Source organism: Puntigrus tetrazona, chromosome 17 (assembly GCF_018831695.1).
Source record: "Puntigrus tetrazona isolate hp1 chromosome 17, ASM1883169v1, whole genome shotgun sequence".
Lineage (NCBI taxonomy): Eukaryota > Metazoa > Chordata > Actinopteri > Cypriniformes > Cyprinidae > Puntigrus > Puntigrus tetrazona.
In genome coordinates this window covers 15394798-15410466 of record NC_056715.1, presented here as the reverse complement: position 1 = coordinate 15410466, position 15669 = coordinate 15394798, and the positions used below count along the sequence as shown (strand labels likewise).

Below are 15669 nucleotides of genomic sequence, written 5' to 3'. Positions count from 1 at the left end.
CTGGCAAAGCAGTTTAATGGTGTCAATTCCATTCGGGAGATAAAAGTTATGGTTATCAGTTGATCCTTTTAAACTGTAAATAATAACTGTTGAGTAATGCAATCCAGACACGTTTAAAAATAATTTATGCCGCAACGTTTTAAACCATTTTTACTCGGTAACAACTTAGATTGATCGCTTTAATGTATCTTATTAACACATTATTATTATTTTCGTTGTTATAGGTCTAGTTGCTGTTATTATTGTAATCGTTGTTTTTTATTATTATTTGTAGTTGCACTAAAGCGACCGGTCTGTAAAGATATCGTATTAAAGCACAGTGACACCCCGTCCTGAAAGTGAGCGCAGAACAAGCTGGGCCCACGTTTCTCATCTCGGCCTAAAAGATAACTTTTTATTTTCGCGCATGGACCCAGAAGCCTATCGTTTGGGCATAATGACATTTGACTGACACCCAGATGAAAACGACACACGAACGAAAGCCAGGCGTGCCAGACGCGTTACGAATAACACGAATCAGAAAGATGCTGAAAAATAGGAACGGACCATTGGTCTTCTCGGGAAATAAGGGGATTGTTGAAAATTGGACGGTTTTGAACCTAAAAAACACATTAAACCAATTACCAATTGTCTATATTTTTCTAGAGGACTTCTCTAAGAAATCATGATTACATACGCCACATGCAAAACAGCCAATCAGATGCAGTCGTGTGTCGTAAAACCGCATTTCCTCCTAAAACGATAGTTCGCTCGCGCCAATAATAAATCAATCGATTAATCAAATCGTCCTAAAAGTGAGCATTTTCCTCTTAGCAAAGACGATCTACTTTAGATGATACACACTTTAATAAAATCAAACATCGAGGTATTTTTGACTTGATTCGTGGCTACTCGACGTTTCTCGGTTCAAGCTCCAATCAAACTCGTCCCAAACGTCACGCTGCATTTTCACGACGCAGCTTGAACGCATTCTGGTCAAAATGCACGATTAGGAGTCGATCTAATAAACAATCATTTTGATAAACGCATTCGCTAATTAGTGATGCGTTAATTCTAAAATAATGCGGGCAGTTTTTATCGTTCAGTAGAACGCAACGCATTATTTTAGCAGTGTTTGGTTGCACTCTCGTATTAAAATATTTAACAGATTATCCATCTCCATCCAATCACGACCGCCTGAAGGCCAAGCGATTGGAATGGCTCTGAGACAACTTCTTGTCGAATGACCACGGCCGTTTCCCCCCTCGGTGAAATAGCAGGCTATATAATATTTCTGGGCTGTCTTTGAAAGCTATTTTCACCACACAAAAACAACCGGGACGAGTGTATAAATAAAGACATGTGACCGCTGCGCGCGTTTCTTCAGAGGCGGCTAAACCCTTGCTGTCTCCACCGGCATCTAATGATACGCATAACAATTACTTTGGTTTAAAAGTGGATGACACCGACTGAAACCGTGCACTTTCCGTCCCGTTCCGTTTAAAAATGCTCAAAACAACGGCTCTTTTCGATCACTTTATTAGCTATAGCGTAAACGGCACTTTGCAGAATCTCCTATTTTTCCTTTGCGTTCATCCGTCACATTTTAGGAGGATCTTCTCGCCACGCTTTAAAGCTACAGAAGATGGAGGAGATGATTAAAACGTTCGGCGCTCTCTTCATTTCTGGTCCTGAAATCGTCGAAGCGTGCTTCTCACGACGAGATGAACTAGTCTTAATGCACGAAGTCATTACTATCAGAGAGTCATTACTCGGTGTGTAATGAGTCAAAATAAACCCTCGGACCATGTGTCATGTGTGAGATGAAGAGTATCGCGTGAACCTGGACTCTTTCTATTATACGCTTTCATTAAATGCACTCTTTTGATACACTTTTGTTAATCATAATTATTAATTTTATTACGCTTATTATTATTATTAATTTAAACCGCTGTTTTTTTCTGTTGACAACACAAGCGGTTTTTTATTACCATGTACAGTAATATTTTAAAAGAATATTCATTTTCGAAATGCACATGTTTTTTTTTTCCCAAGTATGACAGAATGCTCTTGATAAAACTTCTGATTCTCGCGCACATTTCTTAACGAAAAAAAGAGTTCTGAGGTCTGAAATCAGCACAAGGGCTTCTTCAGAAAGTTGGGCTGTGTCATAGACAAATGCAACTCATTATTTGTGCAAAAAAAAAAAAAAAGATCCACATCGTTCAATCTAGCCTACAAAACATGCATCGTCCTAGAAATACTGAGAACCACCGAGAGAGATGCAGATGATTATATTTATTAATGAAGCTCGTGCTTGTGAGGTGCTTTTGCCTAAAAGTGATCTCGAGTTAAAAAAGAGATAGCTCACCCAAAATCATTTACTCATCCTCATACAATAAAATAAGGATTTTTTGAGCAATGCCTCGCTTTTTTTTTCGTTTGTCCATAATGCCAGTGTTACCAAAACCCTTTGATGACCAACATTCTTTAAAGTATCTCCCTTTGTGTTCCGCAGGAGGGAAAAAACGAAGTCGAGTAAATAAACGCTGTTGTTGTGTCCAGTACTCAATCCATCAGCTTCGCTCCGAGCGACGGCTCACGGCTGGAGCAACTTCACCACATTCACCAAAACCCCATCAAATGAGAACTCGTGCCAGAAATGCTGCGTTTATGTATATTTACAAATTCCTGAAATGAAACGCAAACATGCGTTTTCCTGATATCTATAGTACTCCATACAGAAATAACAAGCAAACGAATGATGTTAAAATGATTTTAAATTGATTAACGGCGTTTCTGATTTGTATATAATACGCAAATATCCCACCTAAACCCCTCGCTAAAACAGCATGGGATCCTAAAGGAATATACTTTTTAAACGACTCTATTCCTGCAGGTTTCAATAGACCGTTTCACGTTTCGGATGTGCTGTCATCGCCGCTATCTGCCGCCTTTATGATTACGCATTGTTTTCAGAATTAATTCGCGGACCGTTTCCAAGAAGTTCACGGTGTCTTGGAAAGCCACGGCAGAGTCTAATATCATGTGGGTCTCTCCCACGCGAAGCCTGAAAGCGTGTCAGAAGCGGGCTGCCTTTCCCATCAGTCTTCACTCGCACCTCATTAACGCGCCGCTTCCTCTATCTCTCAGCGGCCGGCGGCGCGCGGGATCGGTGCTCTCCTAAACATTAAATACAGCGAGTAAACTAAACGTTGAAACGCTTTGAGGTATCCCGACAGTCGCTCTGGAGAATGTCGCACTTTTACGCATTTCTTCCGGCATTCTTTCCCTGCTCGAAGCCACGGGCAAACCGAACCTGGGGTGCTTTCTTTGGAGGCAGTTCTTCAGAAAGCGGGAGCCCGATTTGAATAACGCCGATGTTTGGGATCTCCCTCGTGGATGCGTCGGAAACTTTAGTCATCTGAGGGACATTTAAAGACGTGGAGGAACAGGAGTGGTTTTGGTGGGCCTTGAAAACCAGCCCGAGATGAAAGCGTGTAGGAAACGCTCAGAGCATCGTAATCGCGTTTTGAGGCTAAAACTGACCGAAACGAGCGCCGATGCGTTTTTGTCCGCGCGGGGCGGCACGGATGCGAGAGACCGTCTCGCTTCGAGATTCGAGCTCAGCCAAAGCCTCGGCTAGACGAGATGAACCGCTGAAAGGGGCTGAAGTCTCTTGAGTAAACAGGAAGCGACGATAATAGGAATATCCCGCTATCTTGTGTTCAAACGGGCCTGAACGCAGCTAAACAATGCCTTTCTACACCTGACAACTTTAAAAGGTCTTCCGAACCCTGCAGGCCTCAACACAAAAAAATATTATATGCTGACAAATGTATTTAATAACGTACGCGCGTACAAAAAATAACAGGCTACACGTTTTATTAATCGTGACTTTTTGTGTAGCAAACAACCGAAAACACGTGCTATGCGTTTATTTCATTCTTTATTTTTCAATGTATAATTCTTTAGTTTGTTAGTGATGTTATTAATGATGGCTCACATTTAGCCTGCTGGTATCCTCAGCATCAAACGCACTATATTTATCCTTTTTTTTTTTTTTTTTTTACAAATAAGTCCTTTGCGAAGACTCCCTAGGTCCGTGATTGCTTTGCATTAAGACGCAACCCAATGAAAATAAAAGCATAAAAGAATCTAGCTTATGACCTTAATGTTTTTCAGATCTTCATATTTGAGTGGCTACGTTGTGGCAGAGAAGGCAAATTATGAAAGTAAAAAAAACCCCAACATTTTTATGCAAATAATCAGCATTTTATACGTAACCGTTAAATAAAGGCGAAAAAACATTAAAGCAGAAGAGCTTTTAGGACCGTGCCATGGTTACTTGCTTAGCCTTTTTTCCCTCCTTCAGATCAAAAACGGGTTCTAGAACTAAGCCATACGACAAAATATAAATGCATTTATAAAGATGTCGTTTGTAATCATTATCGCTCGAACCACTTAATAAATCGGACGCGTATTAAGAGCAATTTAAATGACATAAGGATAAATCACAGGGCCCCTATTTAAAAAAAACAATACCGCCCTGCAAGGTTTCTCCCTTGCTTTAGTCTACGAAATAATTCGAATTTATGCTTATGAAACAAAATTACAGTGCAATGTTTCAAATACTTACCATCCTTAGATCTGTCTAAAAAGAAAAGCAACACTCGGGTAACCCCGTCCACTAGTTCAAAAGCGAGAGGGGAACCTTACGCCGGCGCAAGCGCCTGTCACGTCAAGCCCGTCAGCCAATAGAAAAAGAGCGAGGAAGAAACGCGCGGTTTGATTAGCTGGCAGCGCCTCGCTTTGGAGACATGTGTAAAGGGCCGGCCCATCATTTTCTGGGATTGAAATGTAAGCCTGCGCTCCTTGCCATCAGGAAACAGAAGGCGAATTTTCCTCTCTTGCAACTAATCGGTATCGCATCCGTCTCGGACGCTTAATTTTCATCCACATCGGCTTCGGTGCAATAAAAAGCAGCTAAACTGGACTCGGAACAGGTCAGAAAAGGACAGCACAGCGAAGTTTCTTTTTTCATCGGGAGGCTAAACGCAATGGGTAAGATCCATATTTCATGTTTTCCCACATGGGAACGGCGTGCATAAACACTTTCGGGAGAAAAAAAAAACGGGTTAGACAATTTAGTAACGCGCGATCCGGGTCTCGACCCAAACTTTAACACGGGCTGATGCTTTGACGGTCACTTCGGGGAGCAGAATGGCACGGATGAGTTTAATCGCGTCCAAAAGGTGCAATTGCGTTTATTATGACCTACGCGGTAAAGTATGTAGCAAGTTTGTGTTTTTTTCTATATAAAGAGCGACTTGTGGGTTTGTTTCGCTCGATGCAATAAACCGAAACGCGCAAGCTGCGATCTTCGATTCGGTGCAGATATACAAACAGCCGACGAAGAGCAGGCTAACCTTGCCGAAACATTTACGCATAGGTTTTTTTTTATTTCAGACGCGGTTAAGGGCCTGGTAAAAATCTGATGTTTTACGCAATCCTTTTTTCTTCATATATCTGCATCACTAGAGCCAGCCTTTGGGGAGGTAAACCAGCTGGGAGGCGTTTTTGTGAACGGAAGACCCCTGCCCAATGCCATCCGGCTCAGGATAGTAGAGCTGGCACAGCTGGGCATCAGGCCTTGCGACATCAGCAGGCAGCTCCGCGTCTCTCACGGATGCGTGAGCAAGATTTTGGCTCGGTACAACGAAACCGGCTCGATACTTCCCGGCGCAATCGGCGGCAGTAAACCCAGGGTCACGACCCCGACCGTGGTCAAGCACATTAGGACTTACAAGCAACGGGACCCCGGCATTTTCGCTTGGGAGATTAGAGACAGACTGCTCGCGGACGGAGTGTGCGATAAATTCAACCTGCCCTCCGTGAGCTCGATCAGCAGGATTCTCCGCAACAAGATCGGAAACCTGTCTCAACAGAACCAGTACGAGTCGAGCAAACAGCCTCATCCTCAGCCTCAACCCGCCCTACCTTACAACCACCTGTACTCCTACCCAACTCCGATCGCGGCCGCTGGGACTAAAGTACCAACTCGGCCCGGCATGCCCACTCTTCCTGGACACATGGCAATGCATAGGATATGGCCTTCCTCTCATTCTGTTACAGATATTCTGGGCATTCGGTCAATAACGGAGCAGCAAAGTAAGCATCCTCTCAGTTTTTGGTAAAAGAAAGTCCTTGTCCGTGTGAGTGCGTGTGGGGGGGCATGCGAAAAGGCAATGTTCTCGGGCCTGTCAAAAGTGTGTGTGTGTGTGTGTGTGTGTGTGACTGTGCGCAACAGAGGAAAAAATAAATAAAATGGACGTTTTGGCTGTGACAGAAGGGCCAGGACATGATTATTAAGCCATCCAAAATAATTGTTATTTGGCCGAATTATTTTATTTAGCATGTATGGCAGGGTCCCCACAAAAAGTAAATAAGCAATTATTTTTTATTTATTAATTTTTATTATTTTTTTTTTACAGCGAGGTATGACACAAACAGCGTTCTGGGATTTGTGCAGAAGTCACACTTTTGCGTTGAAACGGATGGTTTAGTTTTTTTTTTTTTGTAATAATTAGATGTGGAATATTTTGGAAGACGAAGACTCGGCGCAGCAGAGCAAAAATAAAACGAGGTGTTCATAGTCGGCAGTGTGTTACAAGGCCAGGCCAGCGTTCACGTCTCCTCAGGAACGCTTTAGGTGTACGCCGCGGTGCCGTTCTGTTTCAGTAACCATCTTGAGCCGAGCGTTAGGCCTACATCACGATTAACGGGACGATTTCTTTTAAGCGGCAGTCGGACGTTAAAGAAATCTGAGGGATGTCGATTTTTTTCTAAATCGGTTCTGTGCGGGGTGTTTGTACGGTAAAGTGTGAAGGCCGCAGCCTGTCCCGTTTAACTGCAGTTCTCCGCCTGTTTTCAAGGGCAATGTTGACAATAACGTTTTAAACGCAGAGCGGGATTTCGCGGCCTATACGAACCATTAACGCATTTCTAAATTATTAGCAGATGTTTAGGGAAGCTTTCGAAGACCTAAATAAAGCACGACGCTGGCTACGTTCAATAAGGTGTCGCGTGCAACCGTTTCACCGAAAAACATCCACAAACGCGTGCTTTGACAGGAAGAACGCGTGCCGCGAACTTTTGGACGGTTTGTTATCGTTTAGAGTTCGGTTACAGCCAATACTCTCTCTCTCTCTCGTACAGACTCTGAGTGATGGCCGGTCGTGCTCAGGCATCATCTGGTCTTCATGCCAAGCATATGCATTTTAATCAAATTTGGTCTATGTAACTGTAGACGCGTTTACCCCAATCGACCTTTTCAAAACCGAACCGATCTCGTGCAACAGATTCGCGCTAAACTCCGTCAAAGCGCGGCATCTTTATCGCGTACCCCCGTTTATACGCCGTGAAACAATACAAAGACACGCGCACGGTTTCCGTGAAGGCAGGCGGGGTGGGGGGGGGGGGATCTACTTTGTGGCCCTCTCAGGTTACGACACTGGTGGGCTTGCTTTTCCAATTTCAAACTTTAGGAACCGTGTATAATATAATATCCATCAGGCACAAAGGGGAAACGGTTAAAGTAAATCTAATTTGTCCTCCCAGGAAGACTCTGGGTAAATGTTCCGAAGGACCCCACGACACCGCAAGCTTCGTCTGATGAATTAACTTCATGAATCCGAATGTTGATATCTCTTCCGCATCCTAGAACAAAAAGATCGCGCGCAGGCCTAAGCGACCAATAAACAATTCATATATTTTCTTGTTTTAATTAAAAACACGCTAACGTTGCGATCATAACTTGTATATGAGAAACGTGTTTAAGCTTTTTAGAAACGTTGTTTATATATATATATATATATATATATATATATATATATATATATATATATATATATATATATATATATATATATATATATATATATATATATATATATATATATATATATATATATATATATATACATATACATATACATACACGTGACACACTATTTTGTGTGTTTATGGTGAGTTTGAGATGGTTGGCAGTGCAGCAGACTGTACTGAATAAGTTCTTCTTGTGGCAGATCTGCTCCTGTCTGACTTCAGTCTCCCATGTCTCTGTTTTGCCCCCCAGTTAGTGACAGTCCGCCCTTTCCCAGCGCCAAACTAGAAGAATGGAGAGCTATTAACAGGAGTAATTTTTCACCAGCGAACTCTCCACTAGTCAGTGGTGCGGATAAACCTCACTTAGAACCCGAAGCCAAATACACACAGGTAAAGAAGCCTCCTATGTTAACAAGCAAAACCAATCAAATCCAATCCGGAAGGAGCAGGGGGGGGAAAAGAGAGCCTGATTCAGCAAATTATTACTCGAAATTCCATAACTTTTCTCTCTCTCTCTCTCTCTCTCTCTCTCTCTCTCTCTCTCTCTCTCTCTCTCTCTCTCTCTCTCTCTCTCTCAAATCCGTGTGTGAATGTGTGCGCGCGAGTGTGTTTCTTTGGCGTGGGCGGGCGCACGAGGCCTCGCGCGGACCGCGGGTCACTGGGTTTCAGAAGTATTTACAAATTAAATGTAGTATCTCACATTTTGATTTGAATAAAACGAAACGACACTGTTTAGCCTGCTCGTGTCTGTTTTCGCGCGGCTGTTGTGTGTGAGACCGCGGGGCTCTTCGGAGCGAGCTTCACGCGTGCATTACCGAGTCAAAATGTATTCATATTCCTCAATGCTTTTTTTTTTTTTGGAGAGCGTAATCCTGAGTGTGTGACGAATAAAACTGCAATAAACGTTTTGCTACAATATTTTGCATAGGCTAATTTTTAAACATCTAACCGATATTTTTTTTATCCTGTTCTTTTCTGATTAAGATATTACTTGAATTATACGTTTGCTTGTCATAGACGTTTCATTTTACTACATAGTCAAGATATGTTTTTTTTTCTCCTGTGATTTAACGAATTTTAATTTTTTTTTTTAAAGAATATGACTTTGTCGAAATCAGTGACTTACGATTTCTATGTAACCCGTTAACACAAAATCAGCCGAAGTAAAATAGAACAACAATGTGGTTAAATATGATTAGGGTTATTTTAATCAATTTATGATTTAATTATTATATAGCTATTACACAGTAAATATTTTGTGTAGCTTGCGGCTCATCGAAGTCTTATCAGTTAATTATTATTATTCATTAAAGCTTTAAACATTTGCATTACGTAGCCTACATTAATTTACAATACAATAAACAATAACTAAATATTAAAAGTGTCTATCTTTGTTTCAGTGCACATGTACGCTCCTTATACCCAATACATATGCATTCGGTTATTCTTTAATAAACACGCACCCGTAATGCATTACATTACTTTTTTTAATATTCGCCCATTCTTATATTCACCAGAAACCTTTGGATTGCTAAACCCCTTACCTGTTTTACATTAGAGCAATACTCGGGATAGACACCGCCACCGTTACCACGATTTTTATCATTAATATGCTATTATGGAAACTAGTATCTGGTTGTTCCGCACACGGGCGTTGCGCACTCAAGCAAAGCGTAAAAGACAGTAAAAGCCAAACGTTTAGATATTTTTTTCGAGAAACTCGTCTGCGCCAGCGTCCGGCCGCTCGCGCGCTTGGATGAGAGGGGAGAGCGCGCGCGGAAAAAGCGCGTGCCATCCGGTGCAGACGCACGAATTATTTATTCTCGCGCCGCTAGGCAGCAACAAACAGATTGACTAATCGTTTGTTGTGGGTCTTAAGAGATTTATGTGTCGTGGAATACGATGGAATAAATCTTTATTAGCGACGCTGAAACATTGTTTCGGCGTAAATTACGCGTGTACTGATTGAAACCTAAAAAAAAAAATGAAGAGTCTAGTTTGCTTAAGAAACGAAGATTGTAAGCTTCGGATGGATGATGAATAGCGCAGACTACCGAATGTTTGAGGCTGTCATCTTGGATAAATGATCAGATATCACGAGGCAGGCTGAATTACGCAATAAACGAGGACAGTAAATAGATAAATCACTGTGGCTTAAAGAGCTTGTTTGTATCTGTCAGAAAGCCCGATAACTTGAAACTAATTTTTTAAAAATTAAAACCAAGAAAGGTCATTGAAAATGAATCGACGTTCACGGCATTTTAATTAAAATAGTTTATGTTATGCGTCTCTCATAACCAATACATTTCAATTACATTTTACATGCTACAATACACGCAGTGAATTAACACGTAGGCTGATAATATATAATACATTTACTGAGAATTATTACCTTTATTTCCAAAACTTTTATTTAAATATCAAATACTACATTTAACTTTATAAACTTTAACGCATAAGGAGATATGAGTGTGTGTGTGTGTATATATATATATATATTATATTATATATTTATATCTAATTTGAATCATCCAGACACAGCGTGATGACATGCTTTATTAACAAACGCAATAGATAGAAACGTTATTTAGAGGATACATGATTTACATTAAGATGACTTTATTTAATGTTACAACATTGTCTATTATGGGATGTCGGAAAAAAAAGGTAACTGAGAAACGGACGATATCTAAAATGAAGCTAAACGATTTAAAAAAAAAGCAGTCACTTCTTGGTTTGGTCAACTCCTAAGCGTTTTGTTTGGAAATATATTAAAACGCAGATACATCGCAATACAAAACAACTCTGGTGCAAAATATAACCTAAGCGTAATTGTCTAACATTGTCGAGTATTTTTTTTCCTCTACGCGCGGTGGTCTATGGCCGATGAATTTCGACGATTGGATTTTGGATTTTAATCATAACACATTGTTAACGACGTGTAAGAAGTACGTCCGATGATTTGAGTAAAATCACACTGAAACAAGCCAATAAAGCAGCCGCAGGAAAATGTTCTTATAGGCCTGCGTGTCAGATACTTTGCGCTGCTAGACTATATATATATATATATATATATATATATATATATATATATATATATATATATATATATATATATATACACACGCGTTTACTTGAAAAAACAATCTCCTTGAGAATTCTTAATACTAAGTGTAACACTTTCGAAGCTTTTCTTCTTTCTGTCAAGCTATGCTATCGCCTTTGTTGTTAGTTCGTGCGTGACTCGAATCATTAAAGATAAAGTGTGGCAGAAAATTGGCTGCTTTCAATGCTTTTTAAGCAAAGAATAAAAAAAAAAAAACACCAAAGTGCTAGGGGTCAAGAGCGCCGTAAAGAGTAAATTAAAAGCAAATCCTAACTCGGCAACCAAAAAGATTTCATCTGCGCAAAACATTTCCAGTAGCCAGAGACCACCCCGCCTCCCGATCTCTTCCTTTATGTAGAAAAGCCTTGGTGAATTCCTCTCATCCTGAACTGATACTGACATTCTGCCAAAGGGTTACAGGCATTCCCGCGCTTGCATCTTTTTTCATTTCCGTCAGATTTTGAACATCTCGCCCCCCTTTTCTGCTTTACCATCCGCCCATCTCCCCTTGGCTGTTGGCCGCGTGTGGTCTTACGCTCACTGCTCTCTTGTTTTCAGACGCCGAATGGATTGCCCACAGCGAACAGTTATGTCACAGCTCCCAGCATCCATCCTTACCACCCTCCCACCCAAGTGTCACCCTACATGGGGTACAGCGGCACCACGTCGGCCTATGTGACCGGCCCCACATGGCAGCCGCCCAGTGGCAGTGCTCTCTCTCCCCACAGCTGTGACCTCAGCAGCCCGCTGGCCTTCAAGAGCTCGGCTGCCTCGCGAGACTCCGTCCATTCGCTCGTCGCCTCGGCCCTGTGACTGTACTGGGGGGGGGGGGGGTTCGAAGAACAGAGCGGAAAGGCGGCCACGACAACGAACGAGAGAGAGAGATGGGGCAAAACACAACACCTTGGACTTTTTCGTCCCGGGTCTCTCTAGATGGACCGATGTTTGTCGCTTTGCAATATTTATAAAAAGACTTGTCGGATGAGCCACCCGCCCGCCGTTCGGCGTTGCCCCGCATTCTCTTGCGCCGTATCACTCGCACAGGACAAAAGAGCGAGAGCGAGGACATGCAAAGGCCGTCCGGTCCGATGCGATCTGACCTGAGCGGAGGATTTATCGGTAATGAACATCAGCAACGGTGTGCAGTGCACTTGGTCTGATAGTGCCGGGCGTTCCTCGTGAAGCTGCAGTGGTGCAAACTAGCCCGACTTCAGTTTTGGTGCTTCTCTGTGAATATGTTTTTTTTTTTTTTTTTGTTTTTTTTTGTACGTTTCCGAGAACACGATTGAATAAGCAAATCTCATGTAAAACAATCGACCGGTTTGCATTTAAATGTTTTTTTTTTTCAGGGTGTTAAAAATCGCTAATGTTTAGATGTTCTGCTTTGTTTTCTTTTTTTTTTTTTTTTTAATGTTTTTGATAAAAATCACATTTTTGTCTTTTTGGATACCAGTTTCACTTCACTAATACTGTAATGCCAGAGCTCTTGGGAAAAGTTTTTACATTTATTTATTGGATTGTAAGGTACGTTGAATGAAGTGCAATTGACAAGGCGCCGGGGAGAAGAGGCATTATGTGGGACATTGACGCACATTCTGACAACAGGAGCATTCATTCATGCAACATTAATGATCAGTGAAGCTGCACACCTCCAGACATTGCACAATGAAATTGAATGTATCTTATTAAAAGAGACATGTGTAAAAACCTGTTTAATATCCATTTATTACGTTATTTTTGTTGCCTGCTTTTGTTCTGAGTAACAATTATTAATCACATTTCCTCTACATACTATTCCACTGCTACTACAATACAATAAATACTAATAATTTTACTACTAATTAAAAAAAACAGTGTATTACATTTAGCGAAAGTGTAAAACAAATTAAGTGCATTTAATTATAACAGTTGCAAAAAATAAAGTTTAATTATTTACTCATTATTACTTTATATATCCATAGAATAATCTCTCCTTTTAAATAAAAAAATCAAAGATTACAGCCTCATCCCATTAAAAAAAACAATATGCTAAACAATTGCTATTTATTTAGTAGATTAATGTCGTTAACACAAAGATTAAATTTTAGCAGTGTTCGTTTTTCTGACACTTGAATAGAATTAAATCACATCTAGAATAATATGTATATGTGTGTGCACTGTATATATTTATTATGTATATATAAAAACACACACAGTACATATTTAGAAAATATTTACATGTATATATTTATATTAACAATTTATATTATGCATTGATATATTTAACATATAAACATATTTTTCTTAAATACATACATGTGTGTATATTTGTATATACCTAATAAATATACACACACACACACACACACACACACACACACACACACACACACACACACACACACACACACACACACACACACACACACACACACATATGCACACAAAAACATATTTATTTTGGATGTGATTAATCCCAAATACTTATTGCCTTGCATATATACATATCAAAAACAAATACCATGCGTTATGAATAATAGACGCAGACGTCCTAATTTATTAGTTTTTTTTAATCGACTTAGAATTTATGCGGTTCACACAGATTTCATTTGAAGTTCTATATCCCCAACACATTTGCAAGGCCTTTTTACACAAACGGCCACACGTTCCTGACCTTTATGGTTTCATCTAAAGGCAGGGCTGATGTGAAACAACGAAGTTATGAGATAAAGGAAAAACTTATGTCCCCGCTTCCCCACTGTTTAAACACCCACTGCCTCCTTTTCCGATGGTCCAAAACGGCGTCAAAACAAAACGCATGGCTCGGAACTCCATGTAACGTTTAAAACATCACGAACACTACAAAATTAATTTCTATTCAGAAATCCCAACCTCCACGGCACAATTTCACAAACACACGCTTTCTGTCCCTAACGTTACGATATACGCAGATCCCCACGTGTTGCAGCGCAAACAGTCCCTCTGGCAGGCACTGCTGCTGATTTGACTTGGAAAACACTTTCACCCCAACCCCGTGGTCACGGACCGTTGCTTCGGGATCGAGGTGCTGTTTTGAACACACATAAACCTCCAAAAAGGCAGAGATGAAACCACCGCACAGAGGGCATTACATGTCACACTGCACCAGACAGACTCCCCAGACCCTATTCTATTCAAATCAACAGCTTTGAATGCTATTTTCCTACTCTGACGGCGTTGATACGGACGTTGGCTTTGCTGACAATACAAATGCATCGACTGGACGCACGTATCACAGTCGCTCATTTAATACGAGGTCAAAAAAAAAAAAAAAAAAAAAAAACGAAAGAAAAAAAACTCTCAAAACAAAGGCGGACGTACAAAGAACGCACCAAGACCGGCCTATTTGAGAAAAGCCATGACATTTCGCTTCATTACAACTGGGGGCTTGACGCACGTAATGCCGTACAGTCAAAAAAGCGGCGATTAATCTAATTTCCAAGTTTTTGAAATAACGCAGAAAAAGCGTATTTTTCCAAGGCGCCGCAGCACACGTACAGTCCTGACAGGAGGAAACATGACAAACACCTTAATCTTAAAGCCACCATTGAAACGGAGGAAAGTGAAAACACACTTGCTCACGCGCCCACATCTGTTTAGAATTAATTCCTATGGAAAGTCAAGTCAAATGTCACATGGTTATCTTTAGCTGACTGTGTGCAATCAGGCTGAAGACAGGAGCACGGAGCACCGTAACACTGCGCAGGGGCTGTGGGTGAACCGGGCCGAGGTGCTAGCTTGATTTTAAAGGCCGTCTGACCATAAGCAGACTGTTTTCCCTCGGGCGCTAGAACGGGGTGTCTTAAACGCTCAAAGGTAAGCGTCGGTTTTCGCTCGTTCTTCCGGTACGCTGCGTATCTGGCTGCCACGGCGAAACCTGGCGATCCGAAGAAACGGCGAGAGAGAATCGGAATTATATAAAAAAGGCTAAATGATCTGATATAATGCTTCGAACGACCTGAAAAAAAAGGTCTTTTGAGCATTTAGCGGAAAGCTATGAGCGCAGTCTGAAAATGTGTCTGGCGTCGTTAGCCTTCGGTGTCGTAACTCAGACAAGCTTTAAAGGGCCGTTGAAAGGACTGACAGCCTACAACCAATCAAGAGGTGAAGCGGAGGATGAGAGCCCGAGGTGCGGCGCAGACTGACATCTGTACAGAAGATGAGCGCAACAATCGTCTTCACTGTCTTCAAGTCAACGGAGTGACACAAAACATGACCTTTAAAGCGAAGGAGGGAAATGGAATTCAAAGGATGAAGTATCGTTTTAACTCATCTAACTAGTTATCTTTAAGCAACACAGAGGTAGGCTGTGTGAATAACGCGAAGCTCAACTAGGCCACAGCGCTTCATATTTTTATTATGACAGCATTGAGAGGCCGTCCTGATTGTTTAGATTTTATTTGCATTTTTCCGTTTTGTTATTTCAAGTTGTGCTGAGCTACGATGAATCGGCCTGCAGGCCAGGAGAGACGAGTGAGAGCGAGCGAGCGAACGAGCGTCTTGGCTCATGATGCTGCGATGACATACTGGATATCAGCATGAAAAAAGAGAGAGAGAGAGAGAAAACATGAGATGAAACATCACTGGTGATTGTCACTACAGAGATTTCTTCCCCACTGTAATCTGCTATTACTAATAACAAGGCATTATAAGTAACAAACCAGTAAATTACAGTCAAT

General features: G+C 41.2%; 1 protein-coding gene across 2 annotated transcripts; it reads left to right on the top strand.

Annotated features, from left to right (window-relative positions):
• The first annotated feature begins 3963 nt into the window (after positions 1–3963).
• Positions 3964–12679, top strand: pax9 (paired box 9). Of its 2 annotated transcripts, XM_043262169.1 has the most exons (4): positions 4579–5043; positions 5521–6150; positions 8117–8256; positions 11531–12679. In XM_043262169.1, the coding sequence occupies exons 1-4, from the start codon at positions 5040–5042 to the stop codon at positions 11783–11785; spliced, it is 1029 nt and encodes a 342-aa protein (XP_043118104.1). In that variant the 5' UTR covers positions 4579–5039; the 3' UTR covers positions 11786–12679. The 2 variants fall into 2 exon arrangements, with proteins under 2 accessions (XP_043118103.1, XP_043118104.1); XM_043262168.1 differs by having other exon boundaries at positions 3964–5043; positions 8117–11672.
• Positions 12680–15669: the final 2990 nt, after the last annotated feature.